This window comes from Hippopotamus amphibius, chromosome 7, assembly GCF_030028045.1.
Source record: "Hippopotamus amphibius kiboko isolate mHipAmp2 chromosome 7, mHipAmp2.hap2, whole genome shotgun sequence".
Taxonomy (NCBI): domain Eukaryota; kingdom Metazoa; phylum Chordata; class Mammalia; order Artiodactyla; family Hippopotamidae; genus Hippopotamus; species Hippopotamus amphibius.
The window spans coordinates 84,797,545-84,824,030 of record NC_080192.1 but is presented as its reverse complement, the minus strand read 5'-3'; the positions used below and the strand labels follow the sequence as shown (position 1 = coordinate 84,824,030).

General features: G+C 39.8%; 1 protein-coding gene and 1 long non-coding RNA gene across 9 annotated transcripts in view; one reads left to right on the top strand and one right to left on the bottom strand.

Moving 5' to 3' along the window:
* LOC130857851 (uncharacterized) overlaps nt 1-26,486 on the bottom strand; it is a 55,198-nt gene that overhangs the window by 3,508 nt on the left and 25,204 nt on the right. For 2 of the 6 annotated variants that reach the window (XR_009054874.1, XR_009054877.1), the window contains exons 3-6: nt 22,216-22,340; nt 17,089-17,193; nt 16,568-17,001; nt 1,098-1,609 (exon numbers count right to left, since the gene is read on the bottom strand). This is a non-coding gene — a long non-coding RNA (uncharacterized LOC130857851). Of the gene's footprint in view, nt 1-1,097; nt 1,610-16,567; nt 17,002-17,088; nt 17,194-22,215; nt 22,341-26,486 lie in introns of those variants that run through there. The other 4 variants (XR_009054876.1, XR_009054878.1, XR_009054879.1 and 1 more) reach the window with 4 other exon arrangements.
* The window catches only part of SEPTIN10 (septin 10), a 59,390-nt gene that overhangs the window by 18,270 nt on the left and 14,634 nt on the right, over nt 1-26,486 (top strand). For all 3 annotated transcript variants that reach the window (XM_057743692.1, XM_057743691.1, XM_057743690.1), the window contains 7 exons: nt 1,183-1,251; nt 2,337-2,457; nt 2,882-3,077; nt 15,276-15,462; nt 18,580-18,741; nt 20,728-20,824; nt 21,944-22,112. In XM_057743692.1, coding sequence (XP_057599675.1) covers nt 1,183-1,251; nt 2,337-2,457; nt 2,882-3,077; nt 15,276-15,462; nt 18,580-18,741; nt 20,728-20,824; nt 21,944-22,112 — 1,001 coding nt within the window. The remainder of the gene's footprint in view (nt 1-1,182; nt 1,252-2,336; nt 2,458-2,881; nt 3,078-15,275; nt 15,463-18,579; nt 18,742-20,727; nt 20,825-21,943; nt 22,113-26,486) is intronic.

Sequence of the window (26,486 nt, the reverse complement as noted above, 5' to 3'; positions counted from 1 at the left end):
CAGAGCCACCTGCTGGCCCAGTGCGCTCAGTTTGCTGCTCAGGGTTTGGACTCACTTTGTTTTAAGTCCCAGGGCCAATCCGCAAAAGCTTACATTACCCAGAAAGTACGAGAGGAAGGAGGTTGTTAGCGTTCTGTAGGATGCAGTCCCAGTGTGTCTCGTGTGTTTGTGTGAGGGTGTGTTCACAGTCCCAGTAGGGGGGGAGCTTTACCCCAGTGTGGGTAAAGCTGTTCACTGCAGCATAGTTTGTTGTAGTTAAAAGCACTGCATCTGCATATTGTGTAGTTTACAGAACAGAGCACTGTCTTGCAGAGGGAGTGAGGCAGCTCACATTCTGCTGAAACACCCGATGCAGAGCACGGGTTTTGTCCCGTATCTGTGAGCCAGAGACTGCATGTTCACACCACGTGCATCCTCCACCCCCAGGAGGCAGCCTCTGGGGAGAGAACTGCCCAGGTTCCAGGGAATTGGGAGAAAGGGAACTTACTTATTCTGCTCTGTGTTCTCATTGGCACTGTTTGCTTTTTTTCTTACTATATCCACATTACTGTTACTTTTTAAAAAGGCCCATTTTCTCTGTGCCTTGTGCTGCACTCCAGAGTAGGATGGCAGTGCCCTTGAGGCAGCGTTGCTTGGAAATTCCCACAGCTTCTCTGGTACCGTCCTCCCCACTCCCTGCAGACAGGTGACTGAGTACTTGATCTACACTGGTACAGTAGAACAAACACCAGCTTTGCAGTCAGATTAGACCTGTGCCTACAGTTTAGTGGCTTGTATGGTTTAGGGTGAGTTACTTAACCTTTCAGAATCCTAATTTTCTCATGCAGGCTGTGGGAGTGGTAATATGTGTAGTTCAGATCTATCATGAGGATCAAATAAGAGCGCATACTTCATGAGCTGGCCTGGTGATAGGTATGTGATAGGGGTTCTATACATGATAATTTTTACATTTTTATGTGTGTGGGTGTAAGTGCAATAATGTGTTTCATGTGTTGACTATCACATATTACTTACCTGTGCAGATATCCTTCTAGCAAGAAAACCACAGTTTTAAACATAAGTCACTTGTGTAGACTACAAGTCAAATGCTGGTGATAATGACAATATTGGAATTCCTTTTTAATGTAAATATATTACTTAGATACAGGTTTTTGGGGAAGTAATATCTGTTTTCTTTTTCAGCTCTTTCAGTCTCACATGGCAACAAAAACAGCTTACATGGCCCCACAAGTGTCTGACAATGAAGAGAAAGTGAGTATATTTTTTAAGCAGACTCATGGATGCACTCTGGATGCCTCTGTGGTTTCAGAATAACTACTGAGAGACCTGGCAGACTTTTGTTGGTACTCACCTTGAATACGAATTAACTGTTGTGTCGATCCAAGTGAAAAATCAGTGATGAACTGAATCATTGTTGAGTGTCCACAGCGTCTCGACCCTGTCTGACATTAAGCAGATGTAGGTTTCAGTTCTGCCATGGCAGTCATGGGGAGCAGGTGTCCTCGCAGACCTTGGTGATGACAGGGTGGGATGCCACGGGATGGTCCTTTCAGAGCCTTCCTGAATGTGGGGTCAGACCTTAATGCTTCCAAGGGCCTTCTGAGTGTGCCTATACAGGAGGGATGGGTTTTGGTAATTTGTATTAAAAGTAATATTTAAAAAGAGGGAGTAAATTTAATTTGATGAACGAGGTGAGTTGTCAGATTTTTTAAAAAAAATATTTATTTATTGGACTTCCCCTGTGGCACAGTGGTTAAGAATCTGGTCCGGGAAGATCCCACCTGCCATGGAGCAACTAAGCCCATGCACCACAACTACTGAGCCTACGCACCACAACTACTGAAGCCTGCGCACCTAGAGCCCATGCTCCGCAACAGGAGAGGCCACTACAATGAGAAGCCCACACACCACAACGAAGAGTAGTCCCTGCTTGCCACAACTAGAGAAAACCCGTGCACAGCTATGAAGACCCAATGCACCCCAAGAAAAAAAAAATTTTTTTTTTATCATAAACATGTTTCATGACTTTTACACACTCCATTTTATGAATGATTATGCCACAGTTTACTTGGGTATTTTCCTGTTTTGGGAAATCGAATATTTTAATGTTATAAATAGTGCTGGACTCTCATCATAGGAGGATAATAGGAAATATGTGTTTTGAGGGTGTGGACACAGGTTTCTCACAAATTTAACCAGTTGTATCTTGGGGGAGTTATAATGATCAAAAAGTCTTTAGTTTTTTTGATAAATCGTGTTTATCCTTTCTAATGTGCCTATATCCTGCTTTAGTAAAACTTTAAAAAACTGTTGCTGTTGTTTTTGTTTTCTTTCAGCAAAAAAAAGAAAACACTCGTTCTTTAACCATGTCTGGCCATGTTGGTTTTGAGAGTCTGCCTGATCAGCTGGTCAACAGATCTATTCAGCAAGGCTTCTGCTTTAATATTCTCTGTGTGGGTAAGTGCCAAGCCCCCTAGATTGTTCCTTCCTGCTCCTGTGCTCACTTCCTTCTTGTCATGAGCAGCATGGTGCCCATGTTAGCAACTTGAGATCATGGTTGCAGACTTTTTTTTTCAGTTATTTAAATTCTATCAGTTTTGTTTTTCTTAGTTGTACTGCTTTAAACTTTTTGTTTGTTTTTTAAACATTTCAGTGCTTTCTTCAGAGTTCTGAGTAACTTAGCACACGTGACTCATTTTTATGCTCTGCTGGTGACTCAGTGGACCAGCCTTAGCATGTCTTGAATAATTCTTTCAGGGACAGTCCAGCCTTTGAAATATCTGAAATATTTCGGATCCTGGAAACCACTGTAAGAGTTTACTGTTGTGTTTTTCTTCTTCTGTCCTGTGCACCTGTGAAGATGTACCTGCATTTCTTTCAGGGGAGACTGGAATTGGAAAATCAACGCTGATTGACACCTTGTTTAATACTAATTTTGAAGACCATGAATCCTCACATTTTTACCCACATGTTAGACTTAAAGCACAGACATATGAACTCCAGGAAAGTAACGTTCGATTGAAGTTGACCATAGTGAATACAGTGGGATTTGGTGACCAAGTAAACAAAGAAGAGAGGTACATGCTTTCCTCTTGTAATAAAACAGGTTTTTCTTATTTCAGGACATCTGCCTTCTTGCCCTGTGTGCTATAATTTGATTTTCAACTGTGGAAACCCATGACTTTCTTCCCAGACTTACTTTTTTAAATAATTAAGCAATATTTTGTTCTTCTTAACAAATTGACATTTTTCTATCAGTTGTCTAATTTCTTTAGAGTAATTTGAAGCACATTTTTAAAATGTGTATTTCAGCCAAAATAGTTTTAATTATTTCCTGATATGATAATTCAGTATATATTAAATGATTTTTACTAATTTTCAGGCAGGACTTGTCTTGTTGAGGAAAAACAAAAGAAAACAAGACATACATGGCAAATATATAATTGCCAAATCCATGGTGCATTAATTTTTTTGTGAAATTCTAACTAAATTAGCCAGGTACAATTATTTAAGCACTGCAGGAAACGTTTGTTAATGAAATTTTTATTTATATTTTATATAAGGTCACTACTTCTTGTCATTATTTCTCCTTTGGTATTATAAAGATTATAGATCCTATATGAAATTTAAACTATAAAAGGAGGAAATAGACTGGGGCAAAGCAATGACTTTGTCCTTTTTCCTTTTTATATATTTTCATTATTAGAGGTAGTTTCCTAGGTCCTAAAAGTTTGCTTTAGAGGGAAAATATGTTGCATAATTGACTCTATGTGTTAGCCTGTTTAGCACATTTGTGTGTTCTGCTTTAGATTTCAAAAAGTAATTTTTGTGGGTTTTCTGCAGAAGGAGATTAGTGGAAAAGGCAAAGGCCTGTGACACATTGCTTTTTTAAATAATTTTCTGTATAGAAATCATATACAGCTTTACTTGAATTTATTCCTACATATTTGGTATTTTTGATGATCTCATAAATGATATCTTTTACAAATATTTCATTTTCTATTTGGCGTGTGGAAATATTTTATCTTGCATATATAACACCTTCTATGAATTCTCTGATTAATTCCAATAACTCATCTCTAAATTTGTTTAGTTTTTCTATGTATGTAATAGTATAATCTGCAAATAATGGCACATTCTTCCTTTCTAGTTCTTTTGTTCCTTCCTTTTAAATAAGCTTTATTGATGTATAATTTATGTAGAATAAATAAAATGCATTGGTTTTTTTAAGTGTACAATTTAATTTTCACAAACATGTAGTTTTTTATCCACTACCATGATGGTTATAGGAAATGTCCACAGCCTTGGGTCCTTTGCTCATGTGCCCTGCAGGTCAGTTTTTCCCCGGGGGCAAGGGGACGCTCTGCAGCTCCCGTGGGCCAGTGCTTTCTCCTGGAGCATGCCTTCTCCCCACTCCCTCTTCCCTGAGCACCTGTCTGTCCTCCTCACTCAGTGGGTCTGCCAGGCTTCGTGCCTCTTGTGCTGTGCTCCAGACACTTGTCTCCAGGCAGTAGGCTGGGGAGATCACAGACTTCCCAGTGATCATTCACTTCCCTCCCAGTGATCACAGTTTTTCACTGCCTGTTGTCCTGTGTCTGAAACCCCCTTTTCATATATTTTGTCCAGGTTGGGGCAGGGAGGCGGGGAGGGGGATGTGGTTTATTTCCAGTGGCCGTTCCTCCAGCATGGCTGAAGACAGTGGTCTTTATTTCCTTTCTTTTACTTTAATACCTGACTGCACTGCTGAGACTGACAGATTCCTCTGGAGTCGGTGGAGATAGTGGGCATCTCTGCCTTGCCCTGACTCCAGAGGGAAAGCTTTCTTTTTCCCCTGTGTTATGCTTTCTTTTTTTCAGTTAGAATAAGGAAGTTATTTTGTATTACTAGTAGGAGTTTTTTTTAAATCAAGAATAGATATTATCAGATTTTTTTTTTATTTTTTTTGCATTCTGGAGAAGATTGTAATTTCTCTCCTTTAATCTTTAATAAGATGAATTACAGTAACTGCCTTTAGTTGGTAAATTAACCTTGCAATCTTGGGTACCATTTGGTATTCTTTTTATCTTCTGCTGTATCTGATTTTTTTTCCTTTTAGTATTTTTGCATCTTATGTCTATAAGTGAGGTTTTCAACCTGTACTTTCTCTTATACTATCCTTTAAAAAAAATCAAGGTTATATTACCCTTCAAAAATGAGCTTGGGTAGTTTTTCCACTGTTTTCTGGAAAAATTTGTGTAAGATTAGAGTTATTTTTCCCTGGAATGATTGGTGGAACTTGCCAGTAAAACCATCTGGGCCTGAGGTTTTCTGAGAAGATTTTGAGTTACTAATTAATTTTGTTTAATGATCATATAGGACAATCTGGTGTTTTTTGAGACAGTTTTGAAAAGTCACAATTTTCCAGGAATCTATTTCATCCAAATTCCCAAATATATTTACTTAAAGATGTTGATAATATTCTCCTGATATATGTTTACCATCTTCATCATCTGTAATGAAATCTGCATCTCCTTTCCTGGTACTGGTTATTTATGCTTGTTTCGTTTCTCCTGGGTCAGTCTCGACAAGGTGTGGTAAGTTTATTTGGTCTTCTCAAATTTTGGCTTTGTTGATCCTCTCAATTTTATACTTCTTGTTTTTCCTATTTTATTAATTTCTGCTCTTGTATCTATAATTACCTTTCTTTGGATTTTGATCTAATTTGCTCTTAATTTCTCATTGATTTTCAGCCTTATGTAGTTAAGATTATAAATTACTTTCTAAGTATGGCTTTACCCAAACTTACCCTCTAAGTATGGCTGCATCCCATAAGTTTTGGTATGTAGTATTTCCAGTTTCCCTTAATTTTTAGTTTCTACTTTTATTTAACCCTGAAGAATAGACACTTTTATCACTATGTAGTGACCTTTTCTCCTTTTGTGAGGCTTCTGTGTTGTCAGACCGCACTTTCTTGTGGAGGTGTGTTCTTCTGTTCCCTTACTCCAGCCTCTGGGCACTGTTGTGCTTTAGATGTGCTTCTGGTCAAGCATGTGGTTTTCTTTTTTAAAATCTACTGTGACAGTGTTTATCTTTTAATTGTGCACTTAGTCCATTCATCAATAATGTAGTTACTAATGTTTTAGGTTTAAATTTACCATTTTTTGTGTGTTTTCTGTCCGTCCTGCGAGTTCCATGTTTCTTTCTCCTTTCTTGCTTTATTTCTGTTCTTGTAGTTGATACCCTAGAAATTACAAAACGTAATCTCTAACCTCGTCAAGGTTTAAGGTTAATATTTGTGCTTGTCCTCGATGATACAAATAAACAATAAAATGGAATTTTGAACAGTTAAACTCTGTTAACCTCCCCCTACTCCCACTGACTTATCCTGTCATGTTTTCTCTCTTTTTTCCTTAACAACACAAGACATTATTATTATCATTTTATGTGGCCAGTATTTACTACCCTCTTAACCAAGAATTTTTGTTTTACTCTCATACTAGAAATTTTAGTTGGGTATACAATTCTGGGTGGGCAATTATTTTCTTTTCTCCCATTGAAGATACCATTACACTGTCTCCTGGCTTCTGTTTTACTGCTGAGAAGGCAGCTGTCAGCCTGTCTTCCCCTTAAGAGTATCCTCATTTTCCTCCACTGCTTTTAAGATCTTTGTTTTTGTTGTTGTCCAGTTTTATCATGATAGGTCTGCATTTTTATTTCTTTATAATTTATCCTGCTTGTGATTTGTTTGACTTCTTGAGTCTGAATAGTGTCATCAGTTCTTTTAAAAAATCTGAGACATCGTCTCTTCAAATACTACTTCACCCCCTTTCCTTCTGAAACTTTCATAAAATATATGTTAGCCCTTCTCATTATGTCTTCCATGTCTATTAATCTCTATTCCATAGTTTTATCTTTTTTTTTCCTCTCTGCTGTTTCCTGGATAATTAGTTTTGATTGATTTATCCTCCAGTATACTAATTCTCTCTTAAGCTGTGTCTAATATGCTTTTAAACTAATCCATGAGTTTTTCATTCTGGTTATTATAGTTTTCAAATCTGTACATTCTGTGTGGTTCACATTCATATCTGTAGGATCACTTTTTGTTACTTTACTATTCCCAGCACGTATATTCAAGTTCGCCTTTTTTTCTGTTTCTTTTGTCTCTTTTATGTAACTATATCTTATTATCCCAGTTCATTGAAAATTTGCAGTTATTGTACTAATGTTTGTTTTTTTCCTTTAGTTCTCATTCATTGTGCTTTTTTTCCCCCATATGCTTGGTTGGTTTTTATTATAGTTCTCATGGTCTTTGAAAAATTATTTGCAGAGATACTTTGAACAGATTTAGATTTGCTTATATTAGGTCCCTCTAGGTATTTTTTTTTTGTATTTTTTACTTTTTACAATAAACTGTATATATTTAGAGTGTACAATTTGGTATCCCAATCTCCCAATTCATTCCCCGCTGTCCCCACTTGCTGTCCATATGTTTGTTCTCTACATCTGTGTCTCTATTTCTGCCTTGCAAACGGGTTGATTTGTACCATTTTTCTATATTCCTCATATATGTGTTAATATACGATATTTGTTTTTCTCTTTCTGACTCACTTCACTCTGTATGACAGTCTCTAGGTCCATCCATGTCTCCACAAATGTCCCAGTTTCATTGCTTTTTACAGCTGAGTAATATTCCATTGTATATATGTACCACATCTTCTTTATCCATTCATCTGTTGATGGACATTTAGGTTGCTTCCATGTCCTGGCAGTTGTAAATACTGCCGCAGTGAACATTGGAGTGCATGTGTCTTTTTGAATTATGGTGTTCTCTGGGTATATGCCCAGCAGTGGGATTGCTGGGTTATATGGTAGTTCTATTTTTAGTTTTGCAAGGAACCTCCATACTGTTCTCCATAGTGGCTGTATCAATTTACATTCCAACCAGCAGTGCAAGAGCGTTCTCTTTTCCCCACACCCTCTCCAGCATTTACTGTTTGTAGATTTTCTGATAATGCCCATTCTAACCGGTGTGAGGTGATACCTCATTGTAGTTTTGATTTGCATTTCTCTAATAATTAGTGATGTTGAGCAGCTTTTCATGTGCCTCTTGGCCATCCGTATGTCTTCTTTGGAGAAATGCCTATTTAGGTCTTCTGCCCATTTTTTGATTGGGTTGTTTGTTTTTCTGATATTGAGCTGGATAAACTTTATATATTTTGGAGAGTAATCCTTTGTCTGTTGATTCGTTTGCAAATATTTTCTCCCATTCTGAGGGTTGTCTTTTCGTCTTGCTTATCGTTTCCTTTGCTGTGCAGAAGCTTTGAAGTTTCATTAGGTCCCACTTATTTATTTTTGTTTTTATTTCCATTATTCTAGGGGGTGGATCAAAAAAGATCTTGCTGTTATTTACGTTGAAGAGTATTCTTCCTATGTTTTCCTCTAGGAGGTTTATAGTGTCTGGCCTTACATTTAGGTCTTTAATCCATTTTGAGTTGATTTTTGTGTATGGTGTTAGGAAGTGTTCTAATTTCATTCTTTTACATGTACCTGTCCAGTTTTCCCAGCACCACTTATTGAAGAGGCTACCTTTTCTCCACTGTATATCCTTGCCTACTTTGTCATAGATTAGTTAACTGTAGTTTATCTCTGGGCTTTCTATCCTGTTCCATTGATCTGTTATTTCTGTTTTTGTGCCAGCACCATACTGTCTTGATCACTGTAGCCTTGTAGTATAGCCTGAAGTCAGGAAGCCTGATTCCACCAACTCTGTCTTTCCTTCTCTAGATTCCTCTGGCTGTTCGGGGTCTTTTGTGTTTCCATACAAATCGTAAAATTTCTTGTTCTAGTTCTGTGAAAAATGCCATTGGTAATTTGATCGGGATTGCATTGAATCTGTAAATTGCTTTGGGGAGTATAGTCATTTTCACACTGTTGATTCTTCCAATCCAAGAACATGGTATGTCCCTCCATCTGTTTGTGTCGTCTTTGATTTCTTTCATGAGTGTCTTATAGTTTTCTGAGTACAGGTCTTTTACCTCCTTGGTTACGTTTATTCCTAGGCATTTTATTCTTTTTGTTGCAATGGTGAATGGGATTGTTTCCTTAATTTCTCTTTCTTATCTTTCATTATTAGTGTATAGAAATGCAAGAGATTTCTGTGTGTTAATTTTGTATCCTGCAACTTTTCCAAATTCATTGATTAGCTCAAGTAGTTTTCTGGTGGCATCTTTAGGATTTTCTATGTATAGTATCATGTCATCTGCAAACAGTGACAGTTTTACTTCTTCCTTTCCAGTTTGGATTCCTTTTATTTCTTTTTGTTCTCTAATTGCTGTGGCAAGGACTTCCAAAACTATGTTGAATAGTCGTGGTGAGAGTGGACATCCTTCTCTTGTTCCTGATCTTAGAGGGAATGCTTCCAGTTTTTCACCATTGAGAATGATGTTTTCTGTGGGTTTCTCATCTATGGCCTTTATTATGTTGAGGTAGGTTCCCTCTATGCCCACCTTCTGGAGAGTTTTTATCATAAATGGATGTTGAATTTTGTCAAAAGCTTTTTCTGCATCTATTGAGATGATCATGTGCTTTTTATCCTTCAATTGTTAATATGGTGTATCACATTGATTGATTTGCATATATTGAAGAATCCTTGCATTCCAGGGATAAATCCCACTTGATCATGGTGTACGATCCTTTTAATGTGTTGTTGGATTCTGTTGGCTAGTATTTTGTTGAGGATTTTTGCATCTAAATTCATCAGTGATATTGGTCTATAGTTTTCTTTTTTTGTAGTATCTTTGTCTGGTTTTGGTATCAGGGTAATGGTGGCTTCATAAAATGAGTTTGGGAGTGTTCCTTCCTCTGCAGTTTTTTGGAAGAGTTTGAGAAGGATGGATGCTAGCTCTGGTCTAAATGTTTGATAAAATTCACCTGTGAATCCATCTGGTCCTGGACTTTTGTTTGTTGGGAGATTTTTAATCACAGTCTCAATTTCAGTGCTTGTGATTGGTCTGTTCATATTTTCTGTGTCTTCCTGATTCAGTCTTGGAAGTTATACCTTTCTAAGAATCTGTCCATTTCATCCAAGTTGTCCATTTTATTGGCATATAGTTGCTTGTAGTAATCTCTTATGGTGCTTTTTATTTCTGTGGTGTCCATTGTAACTTCTCCTGTTTCATTTCTAATTTTATTAATTTGAGTCCTCTCCCTCTTTTTTTGATGAGTTTTGCTAGAGTTTTATCGATTTCATTTATCTTCTCAAAGAACCAGCTTTTAGTTTTATTGATTTTTGCTATTTTCTTTATTTCTATTTCATTTATTTCTGTTCTGATCTTTATGATTTCTCTCCGTCTACTGAGTTCAAATTTTGTTTGCTCTTCTTTCTCTAGTTTCTTTAGGTGTAAGGTTAGATTGTTTATTTGGGATTTTTCTTGTTTCTTGAGGTAGGATTGTATCACTATAAACTTCGCTCTTAGAACTGCCTTTGCTGCATCCCATAGGTTTTGGATCGTTGTGTTTTCATTGTGATTTGTCTCTAGGTATTTTTTGATTTCCTCTTTGATTTCTTCCGTGATCTCTTGGTTATTTAGTAGCATATTGTTTAGCCTCCATGTGTTTGTGTTTTTTCAAGTTTTTTTCCAGTAATTGATTTCTAATCTCATAGCATTGTGGTCAGAAAAGATGCTTGATATGATTTCAATTTTCTTGAATTTACCAAGGCTTGATTTATGACTCAAAATGTGATCTATCCTGGAGAATGTTCCTTGTGCACTTGAGAAGAATGTGTAATCTGCTGCTTTTGGATGTAATGTCCTATAGATATCTATTAAATCAAGCTGATTTATTGTGTCATTTAAAGCTTGTGTTTCCTTATTAATTTTCTGTGTGGATGCTCTGTCCATTGGTGTAAGTGGGGTGTTAAAGTCCCCCACTATGATTGTGTTACTGTCGATTTCCTCTTTCATAGTTGTTAGCATTTGCCTTATGTACTGAGGTGCTCCTATATTGGGTGCATATATATTTATAATTGTTATCTCTTCTTCTTGGATTGATCCCTCAATCTTTATGTAATGTCCTTTCTTGTCTCTTGTAACATTTTTTATTTTAAAGTCTATTTTATCTGATATGAGTATTGCTACTCCAGCTTTCTTTTGATTTCCATTTGCATGGAATATCTTTTTCCATCCCCTCACTTTCAGTCTGTATGTGTCCCTAGGTCTGAAGTGAGTCTCTTGTAGACAGCATATATATGGGTCTTGTTTTTGTATCCATTCCACCAGTCTGTGTCTTTTGGTTGGTGCATTTAGTCCATTTACATTCAAGGTAATTATCGATATATATGTTCCTATTACCATTTTCTTAATTGTTTTGTTGTTGTTTCTGTAGGTCCTTTTCTTCTCTTATGTTTCCTGCTTAGAGAAGTTCCTTTCGCATTTGTTGTAAGGCTGGTTTGGTGGTGCTGAATTCTCTTAGCTGTTGCTTGTCTATAAAGCTTTTGATTTCTCTGTCGAATCTGAATGAGATCCTTGCTGGGTAGAGTATTCTTGGTTGTAGGTTCTTCCCTTTCATCACTTGAAATATATTGTGCCACACCCTTCTGGCTTGCAGAGTTTCTACTGAGAAATCAGCTATTAACCTTATGGGAGTTCCCTTGTATGTTATTTGTCATTTTCCCCTTGTTGCTTTTAATAACTTTTCTCTGTCTTTAATTTTTGTCAATTTGCCTACTATATGTCTTGGTGTGTTTCTCCTTGGGTTTATCCTGCCTGGGACTCTCTGCGCTTCCTGGACTTGGGTAGCTGTTTCCTTTCCCATGTTAGGGAAGTTTTCGACTATAATCTCTTCCAATATTTTCTTGAGTCCTTTCTCTCTCTCTTCTCCTTCTGGGACCCCTATAATGCGAATGTTGGTGCGTTTAACGTTGTCCCAGAGGTCTCTTAGGCTGTCTTCAGTTATTTTCATTCCTTTTTCTTTATTCTTTTCTGCATTAGTGATTATCACCATTCTGCCTTCCAGGTCACTTATTGGCCCTTCTGCCTCAGTTAATCTGCTGTTGGTTCCTTCTAGTGTATTTTTCATTTCAGTTATTGTGTTGCATATCTCTGTTTGTTTGTTAATTCTTCTAGGTCTTTGGTAAACTTTTCGATCTTTGCATCCAGTCTTTTTTTCAAAGGCCTGGATCATCTTCACCATCATTATTCTGAATTCTTTTTCTGGAAGCGTGCCTATCTCCTCTTCTTTTAGTTGTTTTTCTGGTGTTTTATCTTGTCCCTTCATCTATAAAGTCTTTTGCCTTTTCATTTTCTCTGTCTTTCTGTGGCTGTGTTTTTCAGTTCCACAAGATGAAATACTGGTGATACTGCTTGATTCTGCTCTCTTGTGGAGGAAGCTATCTAGGAGGCTTGTGGGTGCTTCCTGATGGGAGGGACTGATGGTGGGTTAGGCTGGGTGGGCGGAGCTCAGTAAAACTTTAATCTGATTTGGTGGGTGGAGCTCAGTGACACTTTAATCTGCTTATTTGCCAATGGGTGGGGCTGTGTTCCCACCCTGATGGTCGTTTGGCCTGAGGCAACCCAGCACTGGAGCTTACAGGCTCTTTGGTGGGGCTAATGGTGGACTGTGGGAGGGCTCACACCAATGAGCACTTCCCAGAACCCCTGCTGCCAGTGCCCATCTCCTCAGTGAGCCACAGCTGCCCCCCATCCTTGCAGGCAACCCTCCAACACCAGCAGGTAGGTCAGGTTCAGTCTCCTATGGGGTCACTGTTCCTTCTTCCTGGGTCCTGGTGAGCACACTTTTCTTTGTGCCCTCCAAGAGTGGATTCTCTGTTTCCCCCAGTCCTGTGGAGGTCCTGCAATCAAATCCCACTGGCTTTCAAAGTCTGATTCTCTGGGGATTCCTCCTTCCGTTGCTGGACCCCCAGGTTAGGAAGCCTGATGTGGGGCTCAGAACCCTCAGGACTTCTGCAATATAACTGTTCTCCAGCTTGTGAGTCACCCACCCAGCATTTATGGGATTTGATTTTAATGCGATTGCGCCCCTCCTACTGTCTCATTGCGGCTTCTCCTTTGTCTCTGGATGTGGGGTGTTTTTTTTGGTGAGTTCCAGTGTCTTTCTGTCGCTGACGGTTCAGCAGTTATTTGTAGTTCTGGTGCTCTTGCAAGAGGGAGTGAGTGCAGGTCCTCCTACTCCACCATCTTGATTCTTCCCCCTCTGGGTATTAATACTCAGGATCCTAGTTTCATGGTTCTAGGTTCTCAGAATCAGAGGCCACGTGAACCTGGGCCATGGATGTGTGCAAGGGCTTACCCCATGGCCACAAGTTCTCGAGGCAGGTTTTTCCCTCTCCATTTATTTTTCCAAATTCATTTAGTGCCAGGGCAATCTTCCCTCAGATCCTTGGGGAGAGGGGACGAACTGTGGGTTTAGTTCTAGCTCATTCCCACAGTGAAGGTATAGAATATTAAGACCTCAGCTCAGTGTTGGGAGGCCTACCTATGTAGGCCTGGACTTTGCTTTCTTCCTTCTTGTCCTGTGAATCCTTCGGGAGCAAAGCCCAGGAACCACACTGACAAATTGGCCTGAGGATGAAACTAGCACTGATCCTTTTAGTGCAGGGGCTGGTACACCTTTTCTGTAAAGGCCAGAGAGTAAATATCTCAAACTCTGCAGTACATGTAGCTGCTGTCCAAACTACCCTGCTTGTAGCAAAAAAGCAGCCTCAGACTATGAATGACAAAGGAATGTGGCTGCATTTGGCCCATTTACCAAGCCTGCTCTGGTCCTCTGCTCACCTCCCTGTTTCTGTTCTCTTCAGTTTTGACCTGTTTAATTCCTTACCCTTTATGAGTACTTTGAAAAAGGAGGTGATTTGTATATTTTAAGCCAGTGTCCTTCATTTCATTGAGGACTGAATCTGCAATGTACTGGAAATGGAAGCCTCGAGCAAATTACTGTGGAAGAATTTATAATGATATTTATTTAACAAAAAAATGTTTATGGTTTTCATTTATGACACGCATTATGCAAAGCATTCAGATAGAGGAATGTTTACAGCTATTTATAACTGATCTATTTTAAGTCATTAATAGAAGCTTCTTTGGAAATTCTGTGTTAAATGTGTACTTACAGATTAATTTTTACTGTTGTATTATTTTGGGGATGGAATCATGTTGGGTCACATTTGGATCAGTTTCCCAAGGATGATGTCCTGATAGCACATCTGTTATGTTGAAGGTGCGCTGCTATTGTGGAGAGCACAGAATATAAGGCCCTGTTTCTGTCCCCAACTGCATGCAGTCTGCCTGGGGACAACAGGGATTCTGTGAGTTTGAAAGGAGGTGATGATCCTCGCGGACTAGCAGGGCCAAGCATTCCACTGAATGCACGTTTATTAGTATCTCAGTTACTGCACAGTTGGGGGCTACAGAGATAAGTGTAAAGTTGTCCAGGGAATTTGATAGAGGATCTGTTTGCTGCTTTTTTCACTTGGGAACCCAATTTGCCTGATGAGAATAGTTGAGAGTAGAAAGATGAGGTTCACAGGCGATGATTTAGCATACCAAAATGAAGTGGACCATTCACAGACTGTTCTTAAAACAGGGTTAGCACAGTGCTCTGCAGTGCACTGTGCTATGCTCTGCATCTTGAAGGATGAATAGCCTGAAACAGCTGTGGGGGCAGCCATGTCAGGCAGGAGCAGAGATCTGGGCAAGGACCCAGCATGTCGGCCTTGGTGGGCCTCTCCTTGCTTGTATGTAAATGAGAATACAGTCATGCCTGCATCACCAGTTAGATACTTCCATGTAGGCATGCCCTTCCTCCTTACTATGTTAGTGCTTTCCTCTCCTCACGAATCTTATTTCAGAAGCAGGAAGTCATGGAATTTGACTTAAATATCTTCTAAGTTGTTGATACTCATGCCTTTTCTCAGTAGAATAATACGCCATGTCCAGTGTGGTTGCAATTAGATGCTTACCCTCCTTTAGCAGCCTGGCAAATATGGGAAGCTGTGCCAGAAGGGCTCCAGCGTGTTGAATGAGTGTGAGAAGGAATTAGTGTACATTCAGTGTCATTTCTATAAAATGTCTTAAAGCACAGGTTGTTCTGATGGTTTCACAGTATTGTCTTTGTACCTGCATGTCTGCATGCAGGTGCAAAGACAGTACTGAAGTTATCTATTTAGCACAGACATCAGCTTTTCACTGGTGAAAATAGAGATTTCAAACTTTAGATTTATGCAAATACCTTATTAAGATATGGCTATATTGTATTAAATATTTAAATAATTTTACCAGCTACCAACCAATCATTGACTACATTGACGCTCAGTTTGAGGCCTATCTCCAAGAAGAGCTGAAGATCAAGCGCTCTCTCTTTAACTACCATGACTCCCGCATCCACGTGTGCCTCTACTTCATCTCCCCAACAGGCCACTCTCTGAAGACACTGGATCTCTTGACCATGAAAAACCTGGACAGCAAGGTGGGTTTGGAGAAGGACCAACCATTGTGCTTCAGTATTTAGTTTGAACTATTAAAAATATCTTTATGATATGTACATATGTCATTAACTTGTATTCTGTGCATTTTTAAAGCATTCAGTAATTTTCAACTTCAGGGTATTTTCCAGAGAAATTCAGTTGGGGAGATGAGAAGCAAAGAAAAAGCATTAACATAAAATTTTAGTGCTTTTTTAGTGATTAAATTGCATGCTAGAATATGGGTATTCATTTTCATTTAACTATATAATATATTTGACACTAATTTTACTTTATGACACTATTAAGTGAGAAGAAGTTCACTGATGAAGATTAAGGTCTAAAGTCTTATCATATATTATGGTAAATTATATTTTAATTTGAACTGTATCCAGAAAACCCATTTTTGAATTTCTGAGCCAGTGAGCTGTATGTAAATTCAGAGAGCTATAAAAAACAGTATCCACAAATTAACTCACTTCAGATGTTTTTATTTGTTTAAAAGATAGTTAAAGACTACTATCTTAAAGTCTCCAAGGTTCTCCTGTGACCTATGATGGTGTGAGGAATGCAGCTCTGTTACCTGGATGAGCACTTTGTGAGCTCGGACTGGGAAAGCAAGGGCACGTGTAGAAGTTGGGGTGGGGGGGAACATGTGGGCCACAGGTGCAGCCTCGGTGCACAGACCGACTGGCTTCTGACCAACACCACAGTCCCTGACTGTGACAGGCCTGGAGGAAGCTTCACAAGCTGTGAGAGTCTGTTCACCTGATCGGATGTTCTAACCATTTAGCCAGTTGTTTTTGCAGTTGAGTCTGACATGTGGAAATCTGTACTTATTAAAGGGATGTAGACACAAGAATGTACCGCTTTGTCTCAGGGAGACAGAACAACAGGCTGTGTGATTTGTCTGGTGTTGTTTTCAGTGCTGGTTTTGCCACTTAATCACCCTATTCTTGGCAAGTTTCTACCCCTCCAAGCTTCAGTTTCCTTGCCTCTCAAATCACAACCAGGAGAGTATCTACCTCAAAGGGAGGTGTGAGGCTGGATTAAGTCAATAGTGCGTCTTGTTCTTAAAAGATGACTCCACTGTTCCACATGGAGAGTTACCTTCTATGCAGGTAGTGACATGTCCCCATCCGTCTGCATTCAGTCTGTGTCATGTCCTCCAGCCCACTGATGGTGATGTGCATGGCTGGGAACACGAGGTGCTCCATGCCTGTGGTTACTCACAGCAGGTCCCCCACATGCGTGCCCACTGCTAGGGCCACTGTCGCAGCCTGGTCAGCCCTTGTGGTTCTTAGGATCCTGGGGCACACCTCAGCAACAAACATCAGGGGAGTGTGAGGAGCAAGGGTTGTTCCCGCAGGTCCTGAGGGTACACAGCACACCCAAGGCCACACGGAGGGGTGGTGGCAGGGAAGTGGGGAGGGAGGGATCGCAAACCTGGGCTTGGCTTTTATCAGGGTCGGAGGGTGGGGCATTTGGGATTCACAGGTTCCCTCTGTGTTGGTACCTTTAAAGCACTAGGGTGGGAACTGCACCTGGGAAGGAAGAGGAAGGTGGCTCCAGGCTCGGCCATCTAGGCTTTCTTAAAGGGGGTCCTCTGGGTAGGCTGCCCAGTTCCTTACCTGATGGTAGCCAGTAGCTGTGTCTGCAGCTGCAGTGTGTTTATTCGAATGGATGCCTTTGAAATAGATGCCTCAGCAGTCAAAGGTCAGTGTCAGGAGCTTACACTACAATAAAAAGCTTAATGTCAGGTATATACACTGGCCTGCTTCTGCTATTAATAGTGGAATCAATTAGAAGTTATTAACTTGGCATAATTTACTGAACATCTAAGTATCAATATATGATATTGAAATTGAGAACTTGGCATCAAATTTTTACTTACTTTGACTAATTTATCTTGAAAGCTGTTTACCCACAATTGCTGGAAAGTTTACTTCATGGATAGCTGGAAAAATCTTTATCTCCTTTGGAACATATTTAAGACTAATAAATCCAAGTATACACAGTAAATCAGTGTGAAATTGGAGAAGAAAAAGACACTTAGAATAGAAAAAGAATTATAATATTTAGTTTTCACTTTCATTCTGAAAATTACATTGATAGCTCATTCTCTTGACACACAACTACTTAGCCTGAAGTTTTTCACTAAAAACAAACTAATAAATAACTCTAAACCAAAAAACCTACAAACCCCTGAATCTGTGGAGACATCACTCTTTGGTGGGGACAGTAATTGTACAGAACTAGCGCTGCAGGTTAGTCGGTCTTCATGACCCCACATCTCTCCCTCTCTGGCCAATGATAGGACTCTTAAATAATGCTGAGGAAGTTATTCCCTTGAGTCGTGAATGTTTTTACTTGGTATTCGTAAAATTTCCTTCTTTCGACGTCTGGGTAAGAGTCTGACAGTGGGGTGCATATGAGGTGAATTCATTGGGAAAAGGTACCTGCTTAAATGAGAGGCAGAAGGAGGCCCTTGGTCTTTTCCTTGGGTCTGCTGAGATCAGTCACCCTAATTACTTAGTGCTTAGATTATTAAGAAATAAAAAATTTTTAGTGAATTATGCAGCTGATTTCCACTCACGGCTTACATTTTACTTACTTTGTGTATGATGGAATTGTAAGAGACTGAGAGAAGAAAATGTGAGATTTCTAAATGTAAATTCAGATGAAAGATGAACTTTATAAGAGCTCTGTTTTTTAAAAGCAGTTCTTGAAGGGGTCAGCATTTGTACGAGTGGTTGTACAGGGGTATCTGGTAAAAATGAAGCCAGTGATTCTATGTTAGGACTCAGCCAGCTTTTCCTGTGAAGGGCTAGGTAGTAAATATTTCAGGCTTCGCAGGTCATGGGTCTCTGATGTAACTACCCACTTCTGCTATTATAGAATGAAAGTGGCCATAGGAAATATGTAGTGTGTAATGAATGGGCCTAGCTGTGTTCCAGTAACTCTTTATTTATGTAAACAGGCAGTGAGTAGACTGTAGTTTTCCCATTCTTTGTTCTAGGTCAAGGAAATCTGTCAGAGATTGAGTGGTTTTGAATGTAAAAACTTCAGGATTAAAAATAAATCCTCAGTCATGAGATTTTGTTTTTCTTTATTCTTAATAGGTGAACATTATACCAGTGATTGCCAAAGCAGATGCAATTTCTAAAACTGAATTACAGAAGTTTAAGATCAAGCTCATGAGTGAATTGGTCAGCAATGGTGTTCAGATATACCAGTTCCCAACAGATGATGAAACTATTGCTAAAATCAATGCTTCAATGAATGTAAGCTCTTAATTGAATATTAATTCTGTTGTACATATGAAAAAAGTAATTTATAAGTAACATTGCTATTAATGTACTTTCACTTCTGTCTTCCAAAACAAGGTGAATTTTGAAAAAATCCAGTATGAGAAAATGTTTTATTTTCTAGAGTTGGAAAAGTATAATGAGAATACATTTTTGAGCATTTTTCTTTGAGCATTTTGAGCATTTTCCTCCCTACTTTCACCTAAATGAAGTGATACATTTGTGAGACTTGGATTCGCCTTTTATGGAACCATAGTTAATTGCCTTAGAAAGATTCCTTTCTGTTCTGTCTTTAAGAACATGAGAAGACGTTACAGCCTCCTTCAGAATGCTTTACAATCTTAAAATCTTTAAGGAGAGCTTTCAAATCTGGTATTTAAGCTCGTTCTTCCTTACAGGGTCACAGGTACATGTGAAATATTCACATAACTTTTATATTTTAATATAGAATATATTGTAGTATATTTTAGTTATATATAACTTAATATGACTGAGGATGAATAAGTCCTTTGTGTTATATCAGGCTACCAAGATTCTTAAATACTTGGTTATATTATGACAGAGCGTGGGTTTTGGAGTCAGGCAGACTTAACCATATGACCTTGTGGGAGTTATTAACCTCCCTGAGACTGTTAACTTACCTATAAAATTGGGTTAATAATACCGGTCTTAATGGTTATTGTGAGCATACAGCTTTGTTCACTGCCTGACACAGTGACATTCAGTACCTGTTCATTCCATTTCTCACCTTTTACTTTTCTGATTTTTTCATACTTTGTTCATATTTAAGATACTTTATATAAAAAGTTGACTAACGTAAAGGAAGGGGTATTAATTCCTATGTGTTAAATTGTCTTTATATCTAATTTTGTTTTTGGGGGTTTTTAAAAAAATAAATTTTATTTATTTATTTATTTATGGCTGCATTGGATCTTCATTGCTGCATGCGGGCTTTCTCTAGTTGTGGTGAGCAGGGGCTACTCTTCGTTGTGGTGCGTGAGCTTCTTGTTGCAGTGGCTTCTCTTGTTGCGGAGCACAGACTCTAGGCACACAGGCTTAATAGTTGTGGCTCGTGGGCTCTAGAGCACAGGCTCAGTAGTTGTGGCACATGGGCTTAGTTGCTCCTCGGCATGTGGGATCTTCCTGGACCAGGGCTCGATCCCATGTCCCCTGCATTGGCAGGAGGATTCTTAACCACTGCGCCACCAGGGAAGCCCTCTAATTTTATTTTTTGTGCCCACCTGGAATAAGTTTTCAGAGGGGTGTAATTAAGAGACTAAATATTATCAATTATTAACTATTAAGCATAATACGTTTACATTAGACTTTTCCCCTAAATTAATCTTCAGCTTCAGACAGGACAATCTATTCACTGCCACCGAATCCATCTCTTGTATCTTTGCTCAAAATCTTCTCCTTACTATGCTATTTCTTCCTATGCTGTTTGATCCATCTCCAGTTTGGGTTGTGTCTTCCTGCCCACAGAGATCTCTCACCTCTCTAAATTTCTATAATATTTGTATTTAGCATTAGTTTGGGACTTAAATATTTTACATGAGTGTGTGTGTGTGTATGTGTATATATATATATACACACACACTAAATATAGATATATACTTTAGTTATATGGTGTGTGTATGTGTGTGTGTGATTTCCTCAACATTACCTTTGTCTTTTAGGGCCAAGATAATAATAAGGGAAATGACACCTGTGCTAAAATTCTTCCTGTTTTTGTATTCTTATAGCAAAATAAGAATACGTGTGGGGCATGCGCAGTAAATAATTTTCTTTACAGGGCCTGAAGATGACTCTGTAAGAAAAGTTGGCATATATTCACAGGGCATGTTTTAAAAGCTGAGGCACAGCAGATCATTTGACTTTAACACATTTGTTATTTAGTGAATTTTCTCTTCTCTGTTTTCACTGGTACGAGATGTGACTGATGTCCTGGCTCCTTTCCAGGGACACCTGCCGTTTGCTGTGGTAGGAAGTATGGATGAGGTCAAAGTTGGAAATAAGATGGTCAAAGCTCGCCAGTACCCTTGGGGCATCGTACAAGGTAAAGGAGATAAGCAAGGATAAGTGTGCTGCCTGACAGCCTGAAAGTTGCACTTAATGCATCTTGGAAGTGGTGCTTATTTTGGGTCGTGATTGGCTGTCAGAAAGGTTGGCTGTGTTCTGTTTTAGCCACGTCTGTACAGGCCAGGCCAAGCCTCCCTACTTCCTGCATTGGACCATGTTACCTGCCCAGGTACGTCAGTACATTCAGAAGGTGGGAAGCACTGGTTGGGTACTTTAAATGAAATTTGAGTGTAAATAGTTTTGTTTAAACATGGTACATAAACCAATTAGTAGTTAATTCTGGGACACAGTAAACCACCTTGTATATTTATATATTTTTACTCATCAAAGTATTGCCAACTATTTCCCAAACAAACCAGTCAGCCAACTAAAAACTTTTAGCATTTATCTAACTTTATAATGAGTAAGTAATTACTGCTGTCTGGCTCATTCACTCATGACGCCAACTAATGGAGAACGGATTACCCCTGCTGGTATTGGTTTCCCAGTGCTGCTCTTTTAAACTGACAAATTTTGTAATTAGTGGAAAATACTGACAAAACTTAATGTTTTTAATGTATAGAAAATATAAAGGTAATAATTGTAGTTAAAATTATTGGTCACAGTGACATATCTGACTCCGGATCACAAATGTGGCGTTGTGTGACAAGAATTTGATGATTACAGCAGGCACTAATGGTGTTCTCGAGTGTACAGAATTTACCACCTTGAAGTTTTAGTTTACCTACTCTTTTCAGGCAGTACGTGAAATGTCCTGAGGATGGTTTGTAAACTAACAAAATATCAGTGAAATGATTGGAGCATATGGTATGGAATGGAATGTACTTCTTTCCTATTTCCTGTTTATCCTTGGCTACTAAATTTAAGCAAACCTCCTGGTCTGGTAATCAACACTGCCTATAATTCGGTGTATGTAATACAAGAATTGCTTCCTTGGTTACTTGTATGAAACAACCGTAGCTGTTAATCAGACTGATTATGATTAGTTCACTGTTTGTTATTTCAAATGTGTTTTCATTTACTCATCCATTCAACAAATACTAATTGTGTGTCAGGATTAAAAATTGGTGTTGCTGTTTTCTGTTTTCCTGGCTAGTGGAAAATGAAAACCACTGCGACTTTGTCAAGCTCCGGGAGATGCTCATTTGCACAAACATGGAGGATCTGCGAGACCAGACCCACGCAAGGCACTATGAGCTGTACCGGCGCCGCAAACTGGAGGAGATGGGCTTCACAGACATGGGCCCAGAAAACAAGCCACTCAGGTAAGCAGCCAAGGGGAGGTGGGGAGGATGGGCCTCTTTGTCTGTCCAGGATGATGGAGCATCCCCACACCATGAGGTAGAACTACTTGATGTGATTACTTACTGTGCTTTCTGTGCTGCTCGAATCACTGGAGGCCTTCTTGCTCTCAGAGGTCTCTAAGTCCTCATCTGACTCAGAGTTAAGTAGAAGGAAGAACACAGGGCAGGAGCCCAGGATTTTAGTACCTGCTGAAATGAGTAACCAAAGGAAAAAGCTCTCATTATTTGGTTTTATTTTTGTATTTATATGAAAAAGATGAAAGTATATTTATTATTATTTTAAAAAGTTGGAATATGAATTAAATACACTTCCAAGTGGTTGTTTTTTATCTTGATGAAAGTTTTGGAATGACTAAACCTAGGAAAATATCTTGTAAAGGAAACATGAAAGTTCTTATGGGAAGTCAGAGATCAGACTTAAAATATTACCATAAAGTTACAGGAATCGTAACTTGCTCAGTGGTTAGAGCATGAAGCATTGTTATAAACTTGCTTGGTAACTTTTTTTAAAATTAATTAATTAAATTTATTTGTTGACTGCATTGGGTCTTGGTTACTGCACACGGGCTTTCTCTAGTTGCTGCAAGCAGGGGCTACTCTTCATTGTGGTGCGAGGGCTCATTGTAGTGGCTTCTCTTGTTGTGGAGCACGGGCTCTACATGCGTGGGCTTCAATAGTTGTGGCTCACAGGCTCTAGGGCACAGGCTCAATAGTTGTGGTGCACAAGCTTAGTTGCTCCATGGCATGTGGAATCTTCCCAGAGCAGGGCTCAAACCCGTGTCCCCTGCATTGGCAGGAGGATTCTTAACCACTGCACCACCTAGGAAGTCCACTTGGTAACTTTTTATGCTGCTACATTCCCGAGATGGTTTTTTGTTTTTGTTTTTTGATTAAAATATGTAAACGTGGAATTCTAATCCTTAACATACTAAATCAGACTTGTTTTGATGTCACATTCCGAAACGATTTTGCTCAGGACCAACGCTGTTTTAAATCTATAATGGGACCAAGAGTTCCTCTGCATTTCATTACTGACGTTGTAGCCATTCCCTGGTGTCCATGTCTGCACCAGAGCACACACCACAGGAGGTGGGGGAGCAGTGGGTCCAGCTGCCACTGCATGTGACCTTCGGGAAGGTTTAGTAATAGATGAGGTTCAACTTTTAAATTTTTCCATTCTACTAGATTAATGAGTGTTTTAGCTCTGGTTGCGTAATAAAATTAAGAATTCTGTGTACTTCACTTTCCTCACCAATTTCGGGCATGCTCTCCTTCTGGTTATGGGCTCTTTCTGGTAAACCGATGATTTTCTCTGCTGAAGAGAAATCATCTAGCGTTGGCTTCCCTAGTGTTTCCCAGGAGGCTTCACTTTTCATTCTTTCAACTCTGAGGGTGGTGAGGGGTCTTCGTGCACATGAAGGAGACGTGGATCCTGAGAGAGAGCAGGTGGGGCAGCCTTGCGTGCTCAAGAGAGGGATTCAGGTGACCGGGGGATCAGTCAATCAGTCACCTCTGGGTGATTCAGAAATGCAGGTTCAGAACTTTCGGGTATGGAGCCTAAGAATCGCATTTAAATGAAAATCCCCATTCAGCCCTTCTGCAGACACTTCCTGCTGGTCACTGGGTAAACGTGCACTGTGGGATACACAAAGACCTGCCCTGGGAGGGCTTCAGGGTGATGCAGGGAGGAAGATGCTCTTGCCCTTTGTGGTGAGCAGAGGCTGGGGGAGTGAGGAGGCTGCTGTGGGTGTCCCAGCACGAGCAGACAGGGGTTTGGGCTGGGGTGGCAGTGGTGGAGGTGGTCAGAAGCTTGGTTAGAACGTGGGACTGGAAGGTGAAGCTGACAGGATTCTGATGGTCTGGATGTGGATATAAAGGAAGGAGAACCCAGGGTGGCTCTGGTTGCTATTCCTGAGAAATCGGGCAGATGGTGCAACGTTTATTGTTATAAGCAAGGCTGGGAAAGGGGTAGCTTTTGTGGCTGATAACTGAGAAGTTTGGGACATACTCCATTTGATATTAAATATTCAGGTGAAGAGTTTGGGGAGCATCTATCTGCCCACTGGACAGGTGAAGAATGGAAAACTGGGAAAGGAGGCCAGGTTATAGAGGGGACATGAGCAGTGGCTGCAGGTTGCTTGCAGACAGCAAGCCAGAAGGATGTGCACTCCGGTTCAGTGTGAGGGGGGGCCCTGCCCAGTTTGCCAGGACCGGTGGTCCTCTGCCCTTCCTAGGCCTGCAGTGCTGATGAGATGGGATTCTTTGGGTCAGGTGCAGCAAAATCTCTCTTCTCTTGGTGCTTTCTCATTTGTGAATAAATTATTTGATAAAATGTCTATAGTTTTTTATAGCCTGAGGTCTTAGGAAGATTTCACTAGTGTGGTTTCAAGAACTTGTATTCTGTTTTCTTGGGATTCTTCCCATTTAATTTGGGGTGTGTACAACAGTAGTCACTGTAATTTGGTTGGCATGTAAAATCTGTCCCTCAGTATTGTATCTATCAATAAAGAGCAGTTCCATGAGCCTGCCAGGCCGCCCTCTTCTCTTTGTGGTCCAGCCTTCCTCCCTGCATCCCTGCAGAGTCTCCGGCTCCAACTCACTGAATGGTCGTGCCGAACCATGGTTCGTGTCCTGGTCTACCCACACCGATCTTGTGCTTTTCATGAGATCCAGGGGATGGTGTTATGTGTACCTTTGTAGACTTAATTAACTGATGTTTAAACTACATGAAACATGCCTTTATAAACCTCAAATCCCCAAGTTATTTTAGATGAATATTACCAATCTCGTTTACCATCATTGAAGTGCTCTGGGCCCTAGAGTTTGGAAGGGAGATTTGTGTGGTGTTTTAGAGTTTCTTAAGTGTTTGGCATAATTTTGTGTCTCATAAACTTTGTGTCTTTCTGCATTTGGTCTGCAGTGGAAGTGGGGAAGCTCAGCAGGCCTGTGAGAGCTGCACCTGGAGCTCAGGGAGGTCCTGAGTGAGGCATGTGGTGGCTTTCCTGATGGAGATGAGCACCCAAGGATGCATTTTCTTCCTCTTTGGTTTTCAGCTTGCCTTAAACCAGTGATGTTTGCAGCTTAGGCTAGGATGCTGTATTAAATATCACGGCAGCAAGGGAGCTATTTTTCATTCTCAAATCCATGGCAGTTGGCAGTGGTTGTATTAGTTTCACAACACTAACTGTGTAAACCATTCCTTGCAGATCTTCTCAGAGTTTCGTAACCACTTTTTGAAAGACAGTGCAGGTGTCTTAACTTGCAGTTGGCTCTGTGAATTCACCTGTCACAGTAGGTGTGCATGGATGGACAGAGAACCCGCAGGAGCAATGTTTCCTCTTTCCCTTTTGCTGAGGCATCGCTGTAGGATGGGTGTATGGTGGTTAGGAGTGTGGGCTTTGGAGCACATATGATCAGGTTCCAACCCCAGCTTTGTACTCGCTAACTCTGTCGCTCTGTGCAGATTACTTTACCTCTCTAAGCATTAGTTTTCTTACCTGTAGGACAGCATTAGTGCTTGTTTTTCATGGCACTGCAGGAATTAGAGTCCAGACCAGTCCCTGCCAGTACCAGCTATTCTGTAAGTGTCTGGTCTTTTCTCTTTGCCAGGTGGCTTGGTTTTCCTCCTAAACAACTCAAGTGCTTGTGTAAATAAATTAATGATTTGACATGATTTAAATACATTATTTAAAATTAGTTTGTTACTAAAGCCTATCAGTCCAGTGTAGTACCAGTGAAATGTGGGTGAAGGTGGCCTGATCGATTTAGAAGCTTCTTTAAAATAAGACCAAAACAAACACAGGAAAACAAAAAACCACATAAAAAGTAAAATGCCTCCCTGAGATTAGAGGCATGTATGTGGTTATCTAGGGCATTTTGTACATTTATAAACTTTGCTCTTAAAGACAATGTGCAGGATTGTTCCTCCTTGGAATACATGCTCTGAGTACCACACACTCATGCTCAGCTGTAAGAGCTTTTGTATAACATTTCTTACTCTGTTTTTCCTTAAATGTATACAGTTCTAGCCGTAAAAGATTTATTTCTCCAGTTATAATATATAAGAATAGTAAAATTCCTGAATTTCATCACATTTTAAATCTATTTAGCTATATTTTTATAAGCAGTAGAAACTTCTATCTGTGACACAGCTGGAACGTGAATCTGTGTTCCCTGTTAAGCCTTGAGGATATTCTCTGGGAGAGCTGAAATGGAAGGGCCCAGCGTTTCTGGATATAAGAAGGTCTGTGGTTCCTCTAAGATGCCACAAGTAAGAGAGGCACTGCCCGGGAGTGGAGTTCTGGGACAGTCCCTGCTCTGTTTGGTTAAACTGGC